Genomic DNA, 20,362 nt, shown 5'->3' with positions numbered 1-20,362 from the left:
TGTGTGCTGGGGATCACCATGGCATCACTAGGTGAGTGGTAGCTGAGCAGTCAGTTCTTCTGTTGCACAAAATGTAGGTCAGGAATGAGCTATTTTATATATATATATATATAAAATGTATATATATACATACACACACACTTTTCCTCTGAATTACTTTTCTAGCAATTGATCTTCGTCTGCAGGGCATGTAAATGCTGCAGTTTGTTAGAGTCCCTGCTAAATACCTTCTTCCAAGTGGCAGAGAGAGAGCCTATACATCTGTAACACTACTCTTCAGTGGTGAGATACTGAAGTGCGTTTGGGTAAATGTTGCATCTTCCTTCTCTCTCATGCTTCCCTCCCCCCTCTCTGTTTTGTTTGTTTCAGGTTCTCAGCCTTTTTGGATCTACACAGTGGAAGTTGCATCTTGTGTATGGCGTGGTTAAGCTTGCAGCCTGTCACCTCGGCCTTCCTCCATTTTGGGCTGGTTACTTTTGTGCTGTTTTTGCATGGTTTGCAGGTGGATGCTGGCCTGACCGGAGACTCAACCAGTACAGTACAAAACAGCTCGTGTTCAGGATCTTTTGACTGCAAGGAGGGTGTTATCCTGCCAATATGGTACCCAGAAAACCCATCCCTTGGGGACAAAATTGCCCGTGTTATTGTATACTTTGTAGCGCTGATCTACATGTTCCTTGGAGTCTCCATCATTGCAGATCGTTTCATGGCATCTATCGAGGTCATTACATCACAGGAGAAGGAAATAACAATTAAGAAACCCAATGGAGAGACCACAACGACCACCATTCGCATTTGGAATGAAACTGTTTCCAACTTGACTCTCATGGCTCTGGGCTCCTCTGCTCCCGAGATCCTCTTGTCTCTGATAGAAGTGTGTGGGCATGGATTCATAGCTGGAGACCTGGGGCCATCTACAATTGTTGGCAGCGCTGCTTTCAATATGTTTATCATCATTGCCATCTGTGTCTATGTGATCCCTGATGGGGAAACCAGGAAGATAAAACACCTGAGGGTTTTCTTTGTCACAGCTGCATGGAGCATCTTTGCTTACATCTGGTTGTACATGATCCTTGCTGTTTTCTCTCCAGGTGTGGTTCAGGTTTGGGAAGGCCTGCTCACGCTGTTCTTCTTTCCTCTTTGTGTCGTTCTGGCTTGGATAGCAGATAGACGTCTGCTTTTCTACAAGTATATGCACAAAAAGTACCGTACTGATAAGCACAGGGGCATTATCATAGAGTCAGAAGGTGATCACCCTAAGGGAATTGAGATGGATGGCAAGATGATGAACTCTCACTTTCTAGATGGGAACTTAGTGACCATGGAGGGGAAGGAGGTAGATGAATCTCGCAAAGAGATGATCCGGATCCTAAAGGACCTGAAGCAAAAGCACCCAGAAAAGGACTTGGACCAGCTGGTGGAGATGGCCAACTACTATGCCTTGTCTCACCAGCAGAAGAGCAGAGCCTTTTATCGAATTCAAGCAACCAGAATGATGACAGGAGCTGGCAATATTCTGAAAAAGCATGCAGCTGAGCAAGCCAAGAGAACCACTAGCTTGCATGAGGTACGGCCAGAAGAACCTGAGGAATTCATCTCCAAAATTTATTTTGACCCATGCTCTTACCAGTGTCTTGAGAACTGTGGTGCGGTTCTCCTGACAGTGGTGCGGAAAGGAGGTGACATGTCTAAGACCATCTATGTGGACTATAAAACAGAGGATGGCTCTGCCAATGCTGGTGCTGACTATGAGTTCACAGAGGGGACTGTTGTCTTGAAATCTGGGGAGACCCAGAAGGAGTTCTCTGTGGGAATTATTGATGATGACATATTTGAGGAAGATGAGCATTTCTTTGTGCGGCTCAGTAATCTCCGTGTGGTGGAGAGTGAGGAACCTCCAGAGCTCAGTAACTCCCCGTACCCAAAGGCCATGTTGGCTTCTCCTTGTGTGGCCACAGTGACTATCCTGGATGATGACCACGCTGGCATCTTCACATTTGAGTGTGATATTATACACGTCAGTGAGAGCATTGGTGTGATGGAAGTCAAAGTCCTAAGGACATCAGGTGCGCGGGGTACAGTCATAGTGCCATTTAGGACAGTGGAAGGGACAGCGAAAGGAGGTGGCGAAGACTTTGAAGACACTTACGGGGAGTTGGAGTTCAAGAATGATGAAACTGTGTAAGTAGCCCATTCATTTCTGTTCTCGGGTCTAGTTATGGTACTTAACCCCACATTTTGAGTCCATTACAGGTGAATGCTGACAAGGAACAGGCTCCTTTCTTCAGCTTTCTATCAGTTTCCCTACTTACCTCTATCAGGCAAGAGCCGACAGCAGGATTTAAGAGCTCAAAGCTCTTGTCCCTTCCCTCTTGGGAATGACAAATTGAGGCTTAAAAATACTGGGGACCAGGGGATAGGAATAAAATATATCATTCTCTGAGGTCCAGTAATAAAGCTAAGGGTTAATGGAGAGTTAAAGTAGAGAAAGAAGGAAAAAGACGAGGTTTTACTTGGCTGAGCAAATACAGGAAAGCCTCTTTTTGAACACCAGACATAGGGAACACAGGACTGTGTTGCAATCCCTATATTAAAGGTTCATAACAATTATTCCCAGGCATGCAAGAGCTGCTCAGTAGACCTCAGGTTTTATTTTCACATGAGCAATACTTCATACCTGCATCCCTAGGCTTGCCTGTGCAACTGGCAGGTCTGTGTGGCAGCTAATTCCCAGCACAGGCACAGCTGCAAAGCTATTCTGCTGAACCTGAAATCCTTGCAGCCTTTATGACTCTATGGTCTACCTGTGTTCCCTATATCACCTTCTCTGTGGTCGCTGGACGTCTGTTCATTTGCTACCTGTGGTTTTCCCCCTTATAAAATACTGTGGCAAATGGCAATTATGGTCTAAAGCATTACAGATCACAGCCTGCCCATGTGGCTCCATGACCCAGTGTTTTCATACAGAATAAAGAAGGGAAGCAGCACCCATCCTATTAATTCAGCTTTTTTTTATTGCATACTAAGTAGCTGATGCTAAGCTAGGAAGTAATAAAGACCAGAGAGGCGATAATGTCTAATTGCTTTAAGTACCTGTTGTTAACAGCAGTGAGGAATGAGAAAAATTCCTTAGCTGAGCAGGGAGAAGGACAGAGGTGTGAGCCTGGTGCTAAAACTCCTGATACTAAGTGCCTAGTTCCTTTTGTTAAAACCTAATCACTTGACGTATCACAGGAAGAATTGGGCAGGCTTGCATCTGACTTCAGAGAAAGGAAATATTTGTACCAAACCTCCCAGTACTGTGCCCAGAAGGATGTTAATATATTAAATTCTTTGAAGTAGGGATGTCCTAATTTGATAGGCTCTTCTGTTTTAGCCCACTAAACCATTTAATCCAGCTAATAGCCACAGTCTTGATGCTTGATTATAAGTGTATGTTCTTCCTGTTAGAGGAAGAGAAGCTCCTGTTGGCTGGCTTCAGCCACTGTCAGAGCTGGAGGGGGATCAGCTGTCCTAATCTGGCCTTTTTGTGAAGATGGGGCATGCAGGTCAGTCTCCTTAACTGAACCACAAGCTGATTTCTGTGGAGAAAGCAAAGAAGAATGTTAGGTTTATGGTTACAGTCTCCTTGAGCAGCCTACCTAAGATATTATGGGTTCTTAGCTTTAACCAGGTCTTGAAGCAGATACTTTCCTTGCTTGAAGAACTCCATCAGTAAAAGGCCAGCAGATTGGAGTACCAGTACTCCGATCTGCACTCCCTTTCTCTCATGTGCTGGCTAATGGAAGACTTCTTTTTGTATTTGAAAAGTGTGACAGAAGGTCAGAGCATACCTATGTATTGCTTCACTTGGGTTAAAACAAATCACTTTTAGCAGAACCTTGTGGCACAGACTCCAATAAAAAAATTCCAGAAAACAAATATGTGTAGGTTGCTTAACACTGTAGTTTTTGACCCAGCAGCAGCCTAGAACATAGACATTAATTTGTAGCGTATTTAAAATGGTGATCACACCTGATGCATTAATGAGACTTTCACTTCTGCATCAGAAGCCTGCTGGGAACAAAGCCCACTAGCCAGAGTGGCCATGAAAGTCATGTGGCTGGCAAATTTTAATTTATTTTGAAGCTGGAATTAGTGTACTGGTTCAACATAGCATTTAATCAAGCTAATAAGCCTGACAAGGAGTGAGATCATATCAGCCGGCACATATCTTTATTCACTCCCTATTTACTCCTTTCTGCATACCCCCAGGAATTATAGGAATGGAATTTTAGTCTGGAAATGTGAAGGTAATTTTCAGTAATCAGTCTTTGGCCTTTAAGTTCAGTAGTTCAGTGAACACAGGTCAGTTCTGCATTTTGCTAGCTCTTCTTTGAGGTCCAGGTTGTAGCAGCCGTAGAAACCCGGAAGCAGTAGTAGGTGGGTTTAATATTTTCTGCCTTCTCTGCTTCCTAAATCTGACTACAGAAAAAAAAAAATTGCGTAAATATTTAGACTGCAAACCAATTTAAAGTGACTTAGATCTGAGTTTTGGACTTCAGACCCATTATGCTGCTATTCCAATGAAGAGTTTGCTCAGCCAGTTTGGGAAGATGGATGGGTAGGATGTTTGGTACAGTTTTGCTGACCCAGAGAGCAGTGTATTTGTTACAGAATTGCTTGGTACAAGGCTGTCTGAAGACACTGGGTCACCAAATAGCCAGAGCATTGCCTGGGTAAATATTTGAGTCTCTGCCTCTTAGATGCCTTGCCACTGAGGGGGATCCACCACGAGGTATTGACATCCCCTGCACACTGAAGGGGGAACCAAGAGCCCACCAAGCCCAGTACAGAATAGAGAGGACAGCAGGGAGATTAAGATGATCAGCAGATAATACAAAGGGAGTCAGAAAGCAGCAAGAAATTAACGTGCTCCCCACTTCAGCCTACTGTTTAGATACTTGCCTAGGAAAAGTGGAATTTGGGCTCTAGTTTCCATGCTGGTGTAAAGCTCCTATACCAGCGTACCCACCTTACTGCCTTAACCTTCTCAGTCTTCTCATGGAGTCGCTTTGATAAGATTTTTTGACTCATGGAAGAGACAAATTATTTAACAGCATCTTGCAAACACATAAGACAGCGCTGAGCTTTGCCATGGATCCTTGCCTGTATGCCAAGGATCTGCAGAACTGCAGCCACAGAGAAGCACTGATCTGTGTAAACTGAAGGAGAGCACAGCTTCAGTTCATGCTCACAGTTTGCTCTCCATCACATTAACTTAAAAACTCACATTGTGCAGCAGCAGGTGATCTGTAAGCAGTTTGTAGGTTGGCCTCCTGAAGTGTAGCAATGGCTAAATTAATCTGGGGGCCATTGGATTACACAGCACCCTGAGATCAAACTGTAGGAGAAGCGCTGCTGCCTACCGGATCCCAAGGGCCAAGGATAAGGACTTTCCCTGAAAACTAATTGGAGAACAGGTCTTCACTTAGATATAACAAGATGAAATAAACTGTCTCAGGGTTGTTTTTGAGAGGCTTTCCCTAAAATATATGAGACCAAAAAAAACTGAGTTGATGTGAGCTTTACAGAACAAGAGGGAAATGGGTCCTGCCAGCGGGTCTTGCTTATTGCCTCTGTGATTCTTTCTAGACTAACACAGTCAAAGTTTCCTTACGCACTTTTGGGTGGGAGATAAGAGAATGCAGGCTGAGATGAGGGGTATTGAAACAATGCCATTATTACTGAAATATGGTTCTGTGCAGAGTGTGTGTGTGTATGGATGGATGTGTTTGAGTGTGGGATAGCTGTGAATCAAGCCATATAATCTTGAATGCTGTGGTCTGTTGAGAAGGGAATTGATCAAATCTCAAATATTTGATTATGCTGCCTCCTTTTCAAGACATTTGTTATTTCTGAACTCCAGCCCCAGTAAGGGCCAGATACAACCTAAGCAGCTGAAGTGGAATCCTAGCTCTCTTGTTGACTAAAAGGATCAATCAACCCAAAAGCTTTTTTTTTTTTTTTTTTTTGGCAAGATGACTGAATGATTTTGTATGGAAATAAATGAAGGTATGAAAATGTAGAAGAATGATTGACCCTGCTGCTTTATCATGTCTAAGCAATAAAGAAATCATTAAGAGCCAGAAGCAAAAAATGAATTGAGTTTTAAAGGATTTTCTTTTTACATTAGAAAGAGAACTCCTATCAAGTCATTAAATTTAATTTAAATTTTCTCTGTTTAAATGGTTTCTGCTGTTTAAAAATGTTCAAATTAATATAGAAATTTGTTTATGTCTTGTTTTAGAACGTTTGGAAAGATACACAAATTACCAATAGCTAGTTGATATGCTAGAATATGAAGTTCTTCTGTGGCCCTGTCACTTGCAGCAGCTTGTCGTAGGCTATTGAGAGATGCTGTGGTGTTGAACTGGTGTTCAATGGGCTGCAAAGCCTCTTTCCTGAGTCAGCATGGCTAAACTTTGGTAACACATGGAAACCTAGAGTCCCTTATCTATGTGTGTGTTAGGCAGAGTGCTTCATATCAGAAAGGCTGTTACTCCTTTTACACAGAGGCTGCTGGAGACAAACATACTAAGCCTGCCTTGATAGGCATACTTGGGATACTGTTCCTTCCCTTCAGGATTTGGGCAGGATGTTGTGCAAGTTGCATGTTGCCTCTCCTTGTCTGCTTCTCCCCAGAGAATCCCACAGGCTGCTGTGTGCCTGGCTGTGTCTGCCCCAAGAGTCACTGTGAGCCTTGGGCACATCCCAGGATGTGCTTAGTTTGGTAATCTGGTGTTCCAAAGGGCTGCCATGGCACTGTGCAGTGAAAAACCATCCTCCTGTTGGGGGTTTCAGACACTTTCTGGCAGGGGGCTCATGAAATGCATGTCTTTGTGTGCATGTGGTGGCTGGAGGTGGTCCTGTCTGCATCAAGGTCACCTTGGTGCTGTGCCCCAAGGCTGTTGGTTACCAGTTGCCCCAGAGCAGACAGCACTTGCTGGTGCTGCTGCCCTCTCCCCTGTGTGTTGTGCCACCCTTGTTTGGTAGGAAGGTCAGTATCCCTTCCCCCTCCTTTTCCCCTCCTGTCCACCAGGGCTTGGGCACAGAGACCCTGGGCCCTAACCCCTTGCTCACTTGCCTGCCGTGATGGCTGTTGGCTTCTTTCAGCAGATCTGGTGAATGGGAGAAGAGGGAGCATCAGTTTTCTGATCAGTTGAAGGATGTCATGCTGAGGTTTAACATCATTAACTGGCCTTCTTTTTGCCATGCAGCACTTGAGGAAACTGTCACCTTAATTTTTTAATTTGATCACCTACACAGTCATGGTTGTGTCATTTTGAGGGGAATGCTATTATTGGTGCTTAGCTCTTTTGCTTGGTATTTCTTCAGTAGATCTCATAGCACTTTGCAAAGGAGATTGAGAGACAGTATTCCCATTTTGCAGATGTGGAAAAAATACAGAGAAGGTGACTTCTCTTCCTTCTGGGTTACCCAGCAGATCAAAGGCAAAGTAACAAATAAAAACTGATCTCCCTGAACTGGTGACCTGTGCTCTATCCAGAGAAGGTCTGTGTGCATCAGCTTATAGTTTTCCATTACTCAGGACCACATTGAATTTTTGCAGATTCACTGACCTCTCTCCAGCTGTTGAGAGTCAGGATGGTACAGGTGTAGGCAGTAACTGGAATATCTCACTATTCCCCCAAGCTGACAACAGGAGCTACAGTTTTGGATGTTCATTTTCCTAAATTAAATTTTGGCTGCATGACATGGAGGTCTGCTGCATCAGCAGACTTTGCTTTATTTATATCAGTGTGATGATTCCAATTAATGACCAAGGTAATAACAAAATTATTTTGGTACTTTAGTTTGAAATCTTGTTCAATTGCTGTCATACACCATACACTGACCCTAAGGCTCTGGGTTCTGAGAAGACAGCCTTCAAAAAATTAAGACTTATTAGTGGGACTCTAGGCAATGAGAATTTGTTATGTGAGGCTGATGCTTTCCTTCTCTCAGGAGGGAATGCTTTCTTCCCATTAGAGCCCATCGAGACTGAATCCTCTAAGTTTTTCTCTAGTTTGTCTCTATTAGTGGGTAAGCACCTTCTGGCTTTCTTTTCCTGCTTCTACACTTAAATTAGAAGTTCTTGATCCCTATTCACATTAAGGGAAAACAGTAGCAGATGCCCTCCAGTTAAGCAAATTTGCCCCCACTATTTTGCTATTGATAAAAGATGTTGTATTTGCTTTTTGCTGTGAAATACTCCTGTCAGTTTTCTTAGCAGTATCTCAGCAGTATTTAATTTAACTGAATTCCTTTACATACATGCACAGATGCTTTATTTCTGTTACAGTCTGTCCCACTGTGAGATCTAGGTGATGTGACCTGCAGGGGATTAGTGTAAGGTGTCAGGGGACTGTTTCTGGAATGTCTGTGAAACCAGCCTGCAGAAATGTGAGACCTTGACACCACACTGGGAAGAAGAGAAGCCCTGAGCTGACCTTTACCTTCCCAGACAGTCCTGTTGGCAGGTGTCAGGGGGATATACTTGCCCTCTGTCCATGAAGGGCAAACAACATCCTGTCTCAGGGACTGTGACTTCTTGCTCAGAGGCATTCTGTGACAGCGTTAAATAGAGGAGGGCTGGGACCTCAGCTCAAAAATGAGGCACGTGGCAGAGATCAGCTCTTCAGCAGCTCCTGGGAAGCTTATGGATTCTTCAAGTAGAAGGCCCTTCAAAGGGACATTCTGGGATGTGTAGGAGGGGGCAGTGATATTCCTGGTTTAGGGCAAACACAGGGAAATTCACCCTGACAAATGACACAACCAAGTTTTGGGTTTAAAAACAAACAAAATACCAGAGCTGATCCAAGAGAAAACAAGTTTTCTGTGGTTTTGCCTGCTTAGCTCATACTGACTCATGCCTTACTGAGTGGAGCACCTTTGCAAAATGAGTAACTTGGAGGTCATGCACACAGGGTTAGAGGCACAGCTTGTATTTGTTTCCCACATGTAAAGAGGAAGGACAAAGCACAGTTTGAATGATGCAGCTTCAGGGCATTAAGAGGAGATGCTGGTGGCAAGCTTGATGGACATCCCATCATCCGTGCTGGGATTTTTTTTTGAAAGCCAACAGTGGGAATGCTGCTTATGGCATCATTATAAAGTGTCTGTGACTCTGACTTCTAACAAATCAGAGTGGCAGTAGAGTTTGTGTTGAGTATGGGCTTATAGTTCTGTAAATGAGATGAAGAGAACAATGGCGTCTAAAGTATCCCCACCCAGAGGTCCTTCAGCATGTTTTTGATGTGATTAAAGAGAAGCAGCTCATGCTGGTGCAAGATGGCAGGTGTTTGAAATAAGAGCTGATTTACCTGTTGCTAGCAGTGTGATTTGGTTTTTATTTACCTCACGTCAGGGAAAAAGGTGATAAAAGAATTTGCTATGCTAGCTGATTGAAGCACCAGGGACCAAGTTCATCCTCCATTTAGCTTCAGTGAAAACAGCAAATTAAAGCTGGGAGGAATGTGGACTCATACATATTTACAGCTGTCTTAGCAGATGGACTGTTGACAGATGAGGCCCCTCAAGTCTCTGCCTGGGTGCTGGGTGCCAGCATGTATTGCTGGGAGCATTTCAGCTGAAGTCAGTCCTGGTGTTGAGCAGACACTGGCTGCTTCCTGGGTTGGACCCTTTAGGTGGATTGTGCTGGAAGGGCAGTGAGATGGAAGTCTGAATATCAGATAGGACCAGTTCTTCCTGCCAGGCTTTGCAGGAACTGTCCTTAGGAGGCCGGTGGAGACATCTGCTGAGGTGCCACAAAGCCTGAGCAGCTTCATGTGGAGCATAGTGCAGCCCTACATCTGGACTGCAGTAACTGGAAACCCTCCTCTGAACAGCACATTCCTGACAGCCTCTGCTTATCCTGCCTCTCTCCTTCCACATCCTCATGTGGAGACCTTCTGGGTGTTAAAAGCAGACCAGGACTTGATGCTCTACTCCATGTGAGCAAAAGCCATGGCTCTGTTCTCCTGCTCCTTTTGTTAGATGGTGGAAAATCTCCTTTGGTGTTTCCAGGTGCTGGGGAAGAAAGAGACTTCTCTCTTCCCTGTTCACCTCTCCAAAGAGTATCCAGGAGTGGTTGCCCCTGCCTGTGCTGTGGCTGTTTGGCTGACTGTGTCATTGATGGTTTATCTCCTGCTGCACCTCTTTAGTGCTCTATGTAAAAGTATGTTGTTAAAGTGAAATGGGTTAGGAATTACCTTTTGTGCTTCTGTTTTTCTTTCCATGAGATCAACAAGCCAAATGTGTCCTGCCCTCAGATAATTATCTACCTGAGCACTGTGCTGCTTCACTTTTATCCTTTTTTTTTTTTAAGGGTGATAAAACTATCAATATTTAATATAGAAATTTTGCTCCACTTATCTCTGCTTTACCTTTCTTCCCTCCTGGGTTGGTCTCTCCTTTACCTCATCTGCTTGAGAGTTTTGGTTTAATACTGTTGTCTCTGTTTCCCTCAGTAAAGACAACTAGATCACAATGCTGCTTAGGAAGGATGTGCTGGGACCAGTGTATTGGCTTTGCAAGATATCTAATGCTTTGTTTTCTAAGACATCAGAAATGGTTACTTTTGGGGTGGGTTGTGGTGGGCTTTGGTAGCTCTCAGTAGTTTTCTCATTCTGTAGTGTAACTGGGAAGAGGGAGCATGTGAATTGGCAGTTTTTCCTAGATGTGTCCTGTTAGCTAACACCACCAGAGGTGGGCAGAACTCTGAATAATGCAGAAGAACAGTGAGCTGACTGTGTATGAGCAATAACTGCTTGCCTAGTAGCTGGGCTCCCAGGGTTTCATCAGCTGGATCCTGCAGACCAGTACCTGAAAGCTGTGGCAGGGTGGAAGAGCCTGGCTACTGCTGGTGTGAGAAGCTGTAGCACTGGGAAAGCGTGAGGAGCTGAGCACACTGTCTCGGTGCCATGGTGCCTGTCCTATTGCAAAGTCTTAATTTTCTGTGATTAGCAAATTCTTGACATAATTGTCTTTCTTGCTCTTTTTGTGGCCTGAGAAGTGGAGCAGTGCTAGACATGGTCTGTGGGAGTCAGAGCTGATGGCAGCTTCAGCAGGTCATTAGACTTTGTGGTGGGCAGCTGATGCTGGCTTTCCCTTGAGGTACTGAAAAAAAAAAGTCAGAGGCCTCATTAACCCATCCTTTATATGGTATAGGGCAGCAAAAAACCAGCATAACAGATGTGACATCCCCCCTGGCTTGGCAGTAAGCTGTAGACAGCAGTGGCCGAGCAGGAGAGAAGTGCAGAGTGGTTTCCTTGGAGCACAGTGCCCAGGACAGAGGGTAAAGAGCAAAGGATCTGCTGCCTGGAGTGCTGGAAGAACATCAGTAAGTGGCAAGTGGGTTTTTTTTTCTTCTCTAAGCTTTGTGGGGAGTAGTAGAACCCCACTGTATTCCTGTGCAGTGCTTTTTGCCCTCCAGGAGATGGAGGAGGTGAGGTGCCATGGTGCAGAGGCAGCAGGGCAGCTGAGTTTGCAAGCCTGGTGCTGCAACTCCCCTGGAAAGATCTGGTTCATGATGGAAAAACTGAGTCCAGACTAAAATGAAGAGCAATGTCCAAGGATGAAATAGGTCACTGGCTTTGGGTGCCTAGGCAATGGAAGCATGACCAGCCTCAGGGGAAAAAGCTGCTTTGTGCTGGGGTCACTCTGTCTGGCTGTGAGGGACCAGGGTGGTCATTCAGAGCTCTGGGGCATTTGAAGGCAGGACAAATGGATGAGCAGGCTGAGGGAGGACCCTTCCCAGCATGTGCTGTATTGACTGGAGCCCCTGAACGCCCTAGCCTGAGACAAGACCAAATGCCTTTGGAGACAGCTGCTTGGAGCCTTTCTGAAGAAGGCTGAGATTCCCTCATACACGTAGCCTGACATGTTGTACCTCATGTGGCGCCGTATTTCCTGTCCCCACTCTGGGAATGGAGCCCAGCAGTTGCCTGGGCAGGGAATGGTGACTGCCATTGGCAAGGGATTTCTCCTTTGTGGTGTAGGGCTGTCCTGGTGGCAGGCAAAAGAGTTTCTTAGGGCTGTGAGGTTGTGGAGGAGAGGCACAAGTATGCAGCATCAACAAACTTCTGCTAAGGGTACCTTTCTTTAAATTTGATGGGGGGAGATGATTTTTTAAAGTGAATTGCTGTATAAGGTAATGGCCTGCTCCCTGGAGAGAACATCTAATGGAATGAAAGGGTATCTCTATCTTGTTTTGGGCGGTGAGAGCTTCCTCGAACCGCTGCCCAGAATACTTGTGAGACACCCTATAATTCAATTAGAAGTACCCTCCAGGGAGCATATAATTATATCATATCTATGAAACATAATGACAGCCCCCTCATATCACATGGTGAGCAACTGCCTGCTGCTGCCCAGAACCTTTCACCGGTAAGGAACTAATCTGCTTAGCACAGATTGAACTCGGTGGTGTACAGTACTTACCCAAATGCTTCTGAAGGGAATCCCTGCCAGCAGAATAAACCTGTTAGCAGCATGTGAGCATCACTGCACCCGCATTTCTCTCCCCAGCCTTCAGGCCACTCCAGCCAGGGCCATCTTCTTTAAAGCTTCTTGGGAATTTTAAAGATCGGGAAGTTTTCTTCATGCCTTTAAACTTGTCTTTTTGCCCCTTATTGTGTAGTAACAGCCAGCGATACAGTGTACGCTGCAGGGATTGAGGTCCATAATAGGCAGTGTCCTACCTTTCTGCTGATAGTGGGTAAGATTTTAATACAAGTTGGGATGTTCTGGGAAGAGGAGCAATTGTACTACCAGTTGAAATGAGTTTCCCTGGTGTGAACCACAGCATTGCAGTATCTCAAAAGGTTTTAGACTAGAAGTGAGGAACACTGACCACCACAGAGAGGACTTCTGTGGGATATTGTCATTCCAATTAACTCTCAGAAGAGGCATCAGCTTCAGTCAATCTGCAGAAAACTGTAGAGGGAGAGCAGGGTGGGGTGTTGGTGTGACTTTCAAGTACCCAAAGAAATCCTGTGGAGGAATTTCCTGACCCGCAGTAGAAGTTGGCTGGGAAACAGCATTGTCTGCCTTGTGATTGAAGAATACCCCTAGTCTAGAGAGGACTGACAGTGCTCTGCCAAAACTGGGCTGCTCCCAATCCTGCTGTAGTTAGTTCAGCAGCCTCAGATGGCTCTCACAGAAAGCTCATCCACCCATGTGAGTAAACTCATCTACCTGTCACAGGATTGCAGTTGCTGTAAGTACTGTAGAGTTGCTGTCGGTCAGCCTCCAAGTGTCTTTTTGTCCTCAGATCCCAGAGCTCTAAGGGAGCTGGACACCTCTGGAAATGAGACAAGGACCTTTGAGAGATAATGGAGACAGTGGACGAGTGAGGTTTCCTCCCATTACAAAGCAGGAGAACATCATGCTGAACTTGGGGACAATAGATCTGAGTCCCAATATGTGTCCTTGACTGGCTTTTTGGGGGTGACTCACCAAAGGCGGAGCCGAGTTTTTTTAGATTCCACTAGGGTGCAGCATCTTTTTTAGGAAGGAATTCTTCATAGAAATGGTGGTTGGATAGTGGAAAGGGAAGGGAGGTTCTGGTGTAGTCACCTCCCTGGAGGTGTTTAAGGAAAGGCCAGTGGAGCTCAGTGCTCTGATCTGGGTGACAAGGTGGTGTTTGGTCACATGTTGGACTCAATGCATCTCAGAGGTCTTTTCCAGCCTAATTGATTCTTTGATCTCTGTGTGATTCTCTCCTTGGGGACAGTTCCATGGGGAATCACTGGCCCTCAGGCCCCTAGTGGAGGTGTGTCCAGGGCTCAGTAGAGCTCTGCTGTGAATTGCTAAGTAATCTGATAAAAGGCAGATAGAGAGCATCATAGCTGGAATACGAAATGGATGAGAGTTCCTTGCTAAGAACCATGGGGCCTTGGTCTTCTCCTCTAATGCGGGGCTGGGTTTCCTTTTGCAAGGCCAGCACTTCAGCCAGGGCTCCTCGGTCAGTGGGAATTTCTTGCAGATGAATTCATCTCCTATTTTCTTCTCCTGGTAGGAAAGGAAATTTCAGTCTTGCTGAGGCAAGACAAGGGAAGGAGGAGCTGATCTCTTCTCTTTCTGCTGTCTCTACTCCCCCACCCCAGAAAAAAATCTAGCACTGTGGAGCCTACCTGCTTCCACTACCTAGTGCCAGTGAATGCTTCAGCAAACTGGGAGGGCATCTGTTCTTTTTCAGGCAACACTGGTGTTAAGCATGGCTTGAAGTGAAGGGAAAACCAAGATTCTTCCCCATGTTTACCTTCTTCTTGGCATCTGGGTATCTCTAATGATGATCCCCAATTCCAAACACTGCAGTAAAGCAAGAGTTTTGGCATAAAAGAAAACGCTGTATCAATGTGTAAATCCTGGTGGCTCTTGAGTACCATATCCTTGTCCAGAACAGGGGATCTGGGCAAACACTTGGGACAGGCTCCCACTGGCTGCATTTGACTTGTGTTTTCACCACAGCTCTGGAGTAATGTTCACTGCTCATGTACATTTGTTGGCTTTCTGTTCCTGGGGAAAGTCCTTTTACCAGCTGGCTCATGTTTCACTTGGCCCTAGGAGCAGTTGCATGCTTTTTCTGTAACAAGGAGGTGGGACAGTAGCATGGTCAAGGTTGTCTGACCTCCTGTAGGCAGAACACTGAGAGGCCCTGAGGAATTTTGAGGTAATATTATTTTGTGACCCTGGCCAGTTTCTCATAGCAATTGAAGATATTTTGTTTTTTTATTTCTCCTTTTGGATGAAGGGAATCGAAAATTACTCAACAAATTGAGCAGCAGAATCATTTTATCTACTGAGAAAAAGTGAGTGCCCAAAGGCATGCTGTGTTTGGTATCCAGTGGTCCTGTGAGGTACCATAGGGCAGAGGGTTATCAGGACAGGGAGGTGCCATGCTGGGCAGGTTTGGGGGCTGGCACGGTCAGCAGTAGCGTGCCTGTTCCACGAGGAGGGGTGTGCTGCTCTTGGGGAGCATGCAGTGAGCCAGGTGTGAGTGCCTGGGTGCTGAGCACCCTTCAGTGCTGCCTGGGTGACTGGAGAGTTTGTGTGGTACTCATTTCAAAACACAGGCTCTGGAGAGCAGAGTGGTTGACACAGCTGGGATGCAGGGACTAGAAACCAGACAGTTTCTTCATTAGGAATACGGATCTGCTGCAAAAATCACAAGCTTCATTCCTACATGGGTATCAGGTGCTGGGGAAAAAGCCTCCCTGGGGTTGCCTGCCCAGGGTCACCCCTGAGATGCTTCTGTTGCCATGCCCAGATGGGGCACATTGATCCTCTTTGGGGACACTGATAGGTTGGTGGGCTTTGTGGCATGCTGTGGCACTGCTGACCCTGGCTCCCACAGCCCTCTCCAAAGAGCCTGCTTGGGTCTGAATGTCAGCTATTGCTGCAAGGCTCCTGCAGGGATGTAGTGTCTCAGCAGAGCCCTGCCATTTAAAGCATCAACCTCTTGCTAACCCCTTAGCAGCTGTGGAACTGTTGATCTGTTTTTGCCTTTTTGCAGCAACTGGGCACACCATTCTCTCGTCTCACATGCACGTCACTGTTTTTGTGCACAGAAGGTGGTACTGCTGTTTCCTCTGCTCTTGCTGCCTGTACTGACCCAATAGGAAGTTGTTGTTAGACTGTTGTTAGAGCACCTCTGAGAACTGTGGAGACTGAAGTCCCATCCATAATGGTGTCAGGGTCTCCCAGCCTGTTTGTTTGCTGATATCATGGTGTGTGATATGGGTACAGGCCCATCTCAGCTTGTGCTATAAGCCTTTATTCACCCAGTCCTTTCACCAGAGACTGTTTGGGTACTTTAGCAACTTTAAATTGTCTTTAGCCTTGACTAAATTGAGAACCTACAAGGAGAAGCTTTTTTACAGTGAAAACCAGCTGGAGTGGATATATGCTAGATTGTGTTCTTTCTAGCTGCAGAAGGTGGCTGGGAACAGTCAGCATGACTTTACTACAGCAGATCATGCCTGACTAACCTGATGGCTTTCTGTGGTGAGATGCCCGAGATGGTGGCCATGGACAGAGCAGTGGGTGACATTTATCTTGGCTTCTGGTTTTTGATGTGTTCTCCTATGGCGGCATCATTATAGCCAGACTGGGAAGATACAGCCTTGATAGGTGTTACAGAGTGGATTAACAGGCTGTTTCGTCTATCAGACTGAAAAGGTGGTGGTCAGTGCTGTGAGGTTTAATGGGTAGCCAGTTCCTAATCACAGCCTTGAGAAGCCAGCATAAGAACTGGACAGTTCAGCATCCTAATCCATGCCAGGGATCATAGGGTAACATGCAGCCCTGTCCTGGTGAGCCCATATGCACTGTGGTCCAAGGGAAAGGTCAGTATGCTAGAATGTGGGTTGCTGGCCAAAGGGAACTTGGTGTTCAGCAGAAAGGGACCAATGGGCCTTGGGAAGTTGGGAGAGAGAAATGCAGATCTTGTACCTGGGATGGGGTGAACCATTGCCCTGGTGCAGTCTGTGGGCTGGCTAGGAATGGCTCTGCAGTGAAGGAGCTGTGCTGCAGGGAGAAACTGCTTGGTTCATGCAGTTTAAAACAAATCAAAATTGAAGCAGTGCATTGATTTATCAGCAACATATAATTAACCAGCAATCAGTGAACTATATAAGGATCAATATCAGCACACAGGGAAGAAACCACAGTGCTGGACACCAATGCAGTGCTGGTGTTCAGCTACAAATTTCCAAGAGTCCTTCTGTAAGTGACTCCCAGAAATTAGGCTCACACACAGTTATGTGCCTCCCTGGTGTTCCTGTCTCAATGGCAATTGGTGTCTGGTGTGAGCTCCGTGAGACTCCGGTGGTCCCTGTGGACATAGTCAGCAGCATGGCATGTCTTAAATATTAGCCAGAGTTCTCACTGCTACTGACTTGGGATTTTGCAGGCAGTGGCAGAGGTTTATTCCCTGTAAAAGATGGAAGCAGCTCTGACCCTCATTGGGATGTCAAGGGAAAGTCTCCCTGGGCTGCCCACCTTCTCCGCCTTGTCTGGGAATGTTCAGGCAAAGCTGGTAAGCTTGAATTTCCCACCCAATGCTCATTTTGTGATTTTTTCTTCCATCTGAAGTAGTTGAATGCTCTTACATGCTGACCAGCTGAGGTGGTGATTACTAGACATGTAGCAGAGCTGGGTAGAGCACAGCTCTGAATTAGAGCTTGTATCCCAGTCTGGCAAATGTACTTCTTGCGGAACCTCTGGGAAGTGTTAGATAATATCCCTTTGCATGATACATGTATTAGGTACTCACCATGTGGTATTCATTTTCCATCTGCTCAGGTGTACACAACCATTGTTGGCTGCTGGAACTAGCTGAGGACATGCAGCAACATCCTCATCCACTCAACAGGTGATCTGTTGCTTTGACCTCCAGGTCTAAATTTCGAGTGTCTATCACACATTGAAATTGTGGGGCAGAAATAAGTTCCCCTTGTCTATGTCCTGTGTGGTACTGGCTGGAGACCAGTAGTGGCAACCCCAGAGCAAGTTTCTCTTCCAGACACTGGTGGTGTAGCAGATTTGGCAGAAAGGGATAAAAAGCAGGAGAAGCTTTCCAGAAATAATAGTAAAAAAAGGGCTAAAGACAAGGAGGGAAGAAGCACCATCTTCTTAGTATCTCGGATAATACGTATTTCATGTGAAGTACACAACAGCCAGCCTGGCTGTCTTTGAACCCTGATGTCTGGTTGATTTTTTTTTTCCTGTCAACATTCAATTTTAAATAGAGTAGTCCTCTGAGGGCCTGAGCTCAAGCATCTCAAATGTAGTAGAAAGACTCCTACAGTTAGAGTGGGTGGAGGGAGTTGCATTAACTGTCTCTTTGCTGGTATTTGCTGTTTTGTTGACAAGTTACTTCCATGTCATTTGAACTTGATCGGTTGGAAGAGCACAAACCATGCAGTCATGACAGCTTATTTAAAGCTTCCTTTCTCAGACAGTCCAGGTGTCTCTAGATGGCTGTGTGCCATGAGGACATGTCAGTAAATAGCCATGAAATTGGGCTATTTACATGAGATTTTAACCAAGGTCTGCCAGAACTGGAGTGCAAGTAGGAACTGAAATATTTAAGTCCCCTATGGAGTGGAAGGACTTTATTTTCCTAGCTGAAAGGGTATGGAAATTTCACAGGCCCAGAAGACCAGTCTGTGAAATATTCTTTGAGAACCTCAGTTTTTAGCAGTGTTTCTTTGTGAAAAATGGAATAAAAGGGCAGTTCATGCTCTTTTGGCTGCATAGCATTTTTGTTCCTTGTGGTGACTTGGAATCACGATAGGAAGCCATGAGAAAATGCAGTAATTCCTACTATTAGAGTTTTGTTGTTTTTTTTTTTTCCTGCAATTGTTCCTGTTCTCCCTGGATTTCAGTCAGAGCAGTAATTTGGCTTTTCCATTGGCTTTCTTGACCTGGATGGAGATTGGGAAATTTTCTCTCAAGCAACTGTGGCTACACGCTTGTTATTGAGAGGGTTAAATCTCAGTGATTTGTGTTGAAAATGTGACATAAGAGATTAGATCTAGAATCCCATTTTGCTTGTGCACTGATAACAGGATCTTATCAGCCTGCCACTCTTATTTGATTACTAACACTTGCTACTGCAGAAACTGAGAAGGAGAAATGGGAAGTGGCTATTGATTGGCAATCAATAGGGACTGAGGTGCTTTCATCAGCCCCAGGGAAGGTGGCACATTCACCTGCTAATTGCAGCCTGCAAATCCCAGGGGGATGCTCTGGATGCTCTGGCATGGCATAGCAGCATGTTGTACTACCAGACCAATGCTTTAAGGGATCAGTCTTGAAATTAGTACTTTTTGGCACTGTGCCTGTGTAAGCTGTGCCATCCAGTGACAGAGCCACCCATGTTTCAGCCTAAGGTTAGGAGCATTGACTGAATTCATCAAACATGCCCTGAGAGCATGCAGAACAACTGAATATTGTACAATGGGGCTGACTGTGATTATTGCTTGACTACTGATTCTTCATTAAACAATAGGGGCTTGTGCTGTTGGGAACAGGACCAAGCCTTCATTTTTCTTGATAGAAGCCAGATGGAGTTTCATAATCTTTTTCCTCTCTGTGTATGCTTCTATACCCATATTTTATCTCTTCTTCTCTAACCATCTATTTCTCAATCCATGTGTGTTTTACCTCCAAGTGCACCTCTGCTTCATATGTTTTTAAATGTCCTTGAAGAAAGAAGTCTGGATTGGCAAGTAATGCAAATATAAGAAGAGGTGGGGAACATCCTACATAATGGTGGTGTCACCTCCAGTAAGCGAGCTTTAAGGTTTTACAAAGGGCAGTCTCTCACAGAGCCCTGTGTGTTCAGCACGCTGTGGTGGATACAGACTGGGCTACAGGTGGTCCCTAGCTCCTGATGACTGTGAGCCAAAATACAGAGGGGAAACCATCTCATTCCCTTCTGCTCATTTCTGAATTAGTCTTGGTGCTGGACAGGGCCAAGGTACCTCATGCCATTGCTATTATCTGTACAGACCATGGAGTGCTGCACCCTGACGCAGGACCATTGCAAACAGGGACATTGCCAGGCCTTGATAAATGGTTTTTAATGTTCGGTACATGTAAGCAGGATGGACATTTGATGGCACTTCTGGAATCACTCAGGGATCATAACTTAGTTCAGTGCAAAACACAGATTTGGGACACAGCTTATTTCTGACACAAAGGTTCATGAACTCAATGCGTTGTTGCAGCCACTGCTGCCTTGCTTCTCCTCAGCCTGCCTCTCCACTGTTAGCATGACTTTTGTTCTGTAGTAAACTGCATGGAACTGAGCATGGCTATGTTGTGCCCCAGTGACCCACCTTGGCAGGCTGCCTGAAGTGGGAGCTGGGGCAGGAGGCTTGCTAAGGAGATCTGCAGGGGTGTCCTCAGTCCAATGACCTCCTGAGTGCAGTTGTCCAGGATGAGGATGTGGTATGTCTAGTGAAAGGTGCTTTTGTGTGAAAGCCTTCCCTGGGATGGAAAGGAGTACCCTTTGTCTTGCTCAGTCTCCATTTAAACTCAAGAGGGGTGGTTCAAAAAAAAATCTAGTTAAGAGAGTATCCCATTTGCATTAGTAAGTCCTAGAAGTCAATAATGCCAAGCAGAACATTAATACTGCTGCCAGTGTGTGTCATTATAAAATGATATTTAATGACACAATTATACACTGTTTATCTGATAATGAAATGTACTCTGTGTCTTCTACATGCAGAGGTTTATATGTGAAACATCTTGTTGGATTTTTGCAATCCGCTGTACTTGTACTCTCACTAAATTAATTATCCTGATT

The 20,362-nt window shown here is 45.4% G+C and overlaps 1 protein-coding gene across 11 annotated transcripts in view; it reads left to right on the top strand.

Annotated features, from left to right (window-relative positions):
* Positions 1 to 20,362, top strand: part of SLC8A3 (solute carrier family 8 member A3) — a 134,917-nt gene that overhangs the window by 43,422 nt on the left and 71,133 nt on the right. For 8 of the 11 annotated variants that reach the window (XM_064424369.1, XM_064424367.1, XM_064424368.1 and 5 more), the window contains one exon: positions 370 to 2,181. In XM_064424369.1, coding sequence (XP_064280439.1) covers positions 416 to 2,181 — 1,766 coding nt within the window. In that variant the 5' untranslated portion in view covers positions 370 to 415. Of the gene's footprint in view, positions 1 to 369; positions 2,182 to 20,362 lie in introns of those variants that run through there. The other 3 variants (XM_064424371.1, XM_064424370.1, XM_064424376.1) reach the window with 2 other exon arrangements.

The sequence above is a fragment of the Passer domesticus genome, chromosome 6 (assembly GCF_036417665.1).
Source record: "Passer domesticus isolate bPasDom1 chromosome 6, bPasDom1.hap1, whole genome shotgun sequence".
Classification (NCBI taxonomy): domain Eukaryota; kingdom Metazoa; phylum Chordata; class Aves; order Passeriformes; family Passeridae; genus Passer; species Passer domesticus.
The sequence above is the reverse complement of the archived record's forward strand: the minus strand, read 5'-3'. Positions and strand labels throughout refer to the sequence as shown.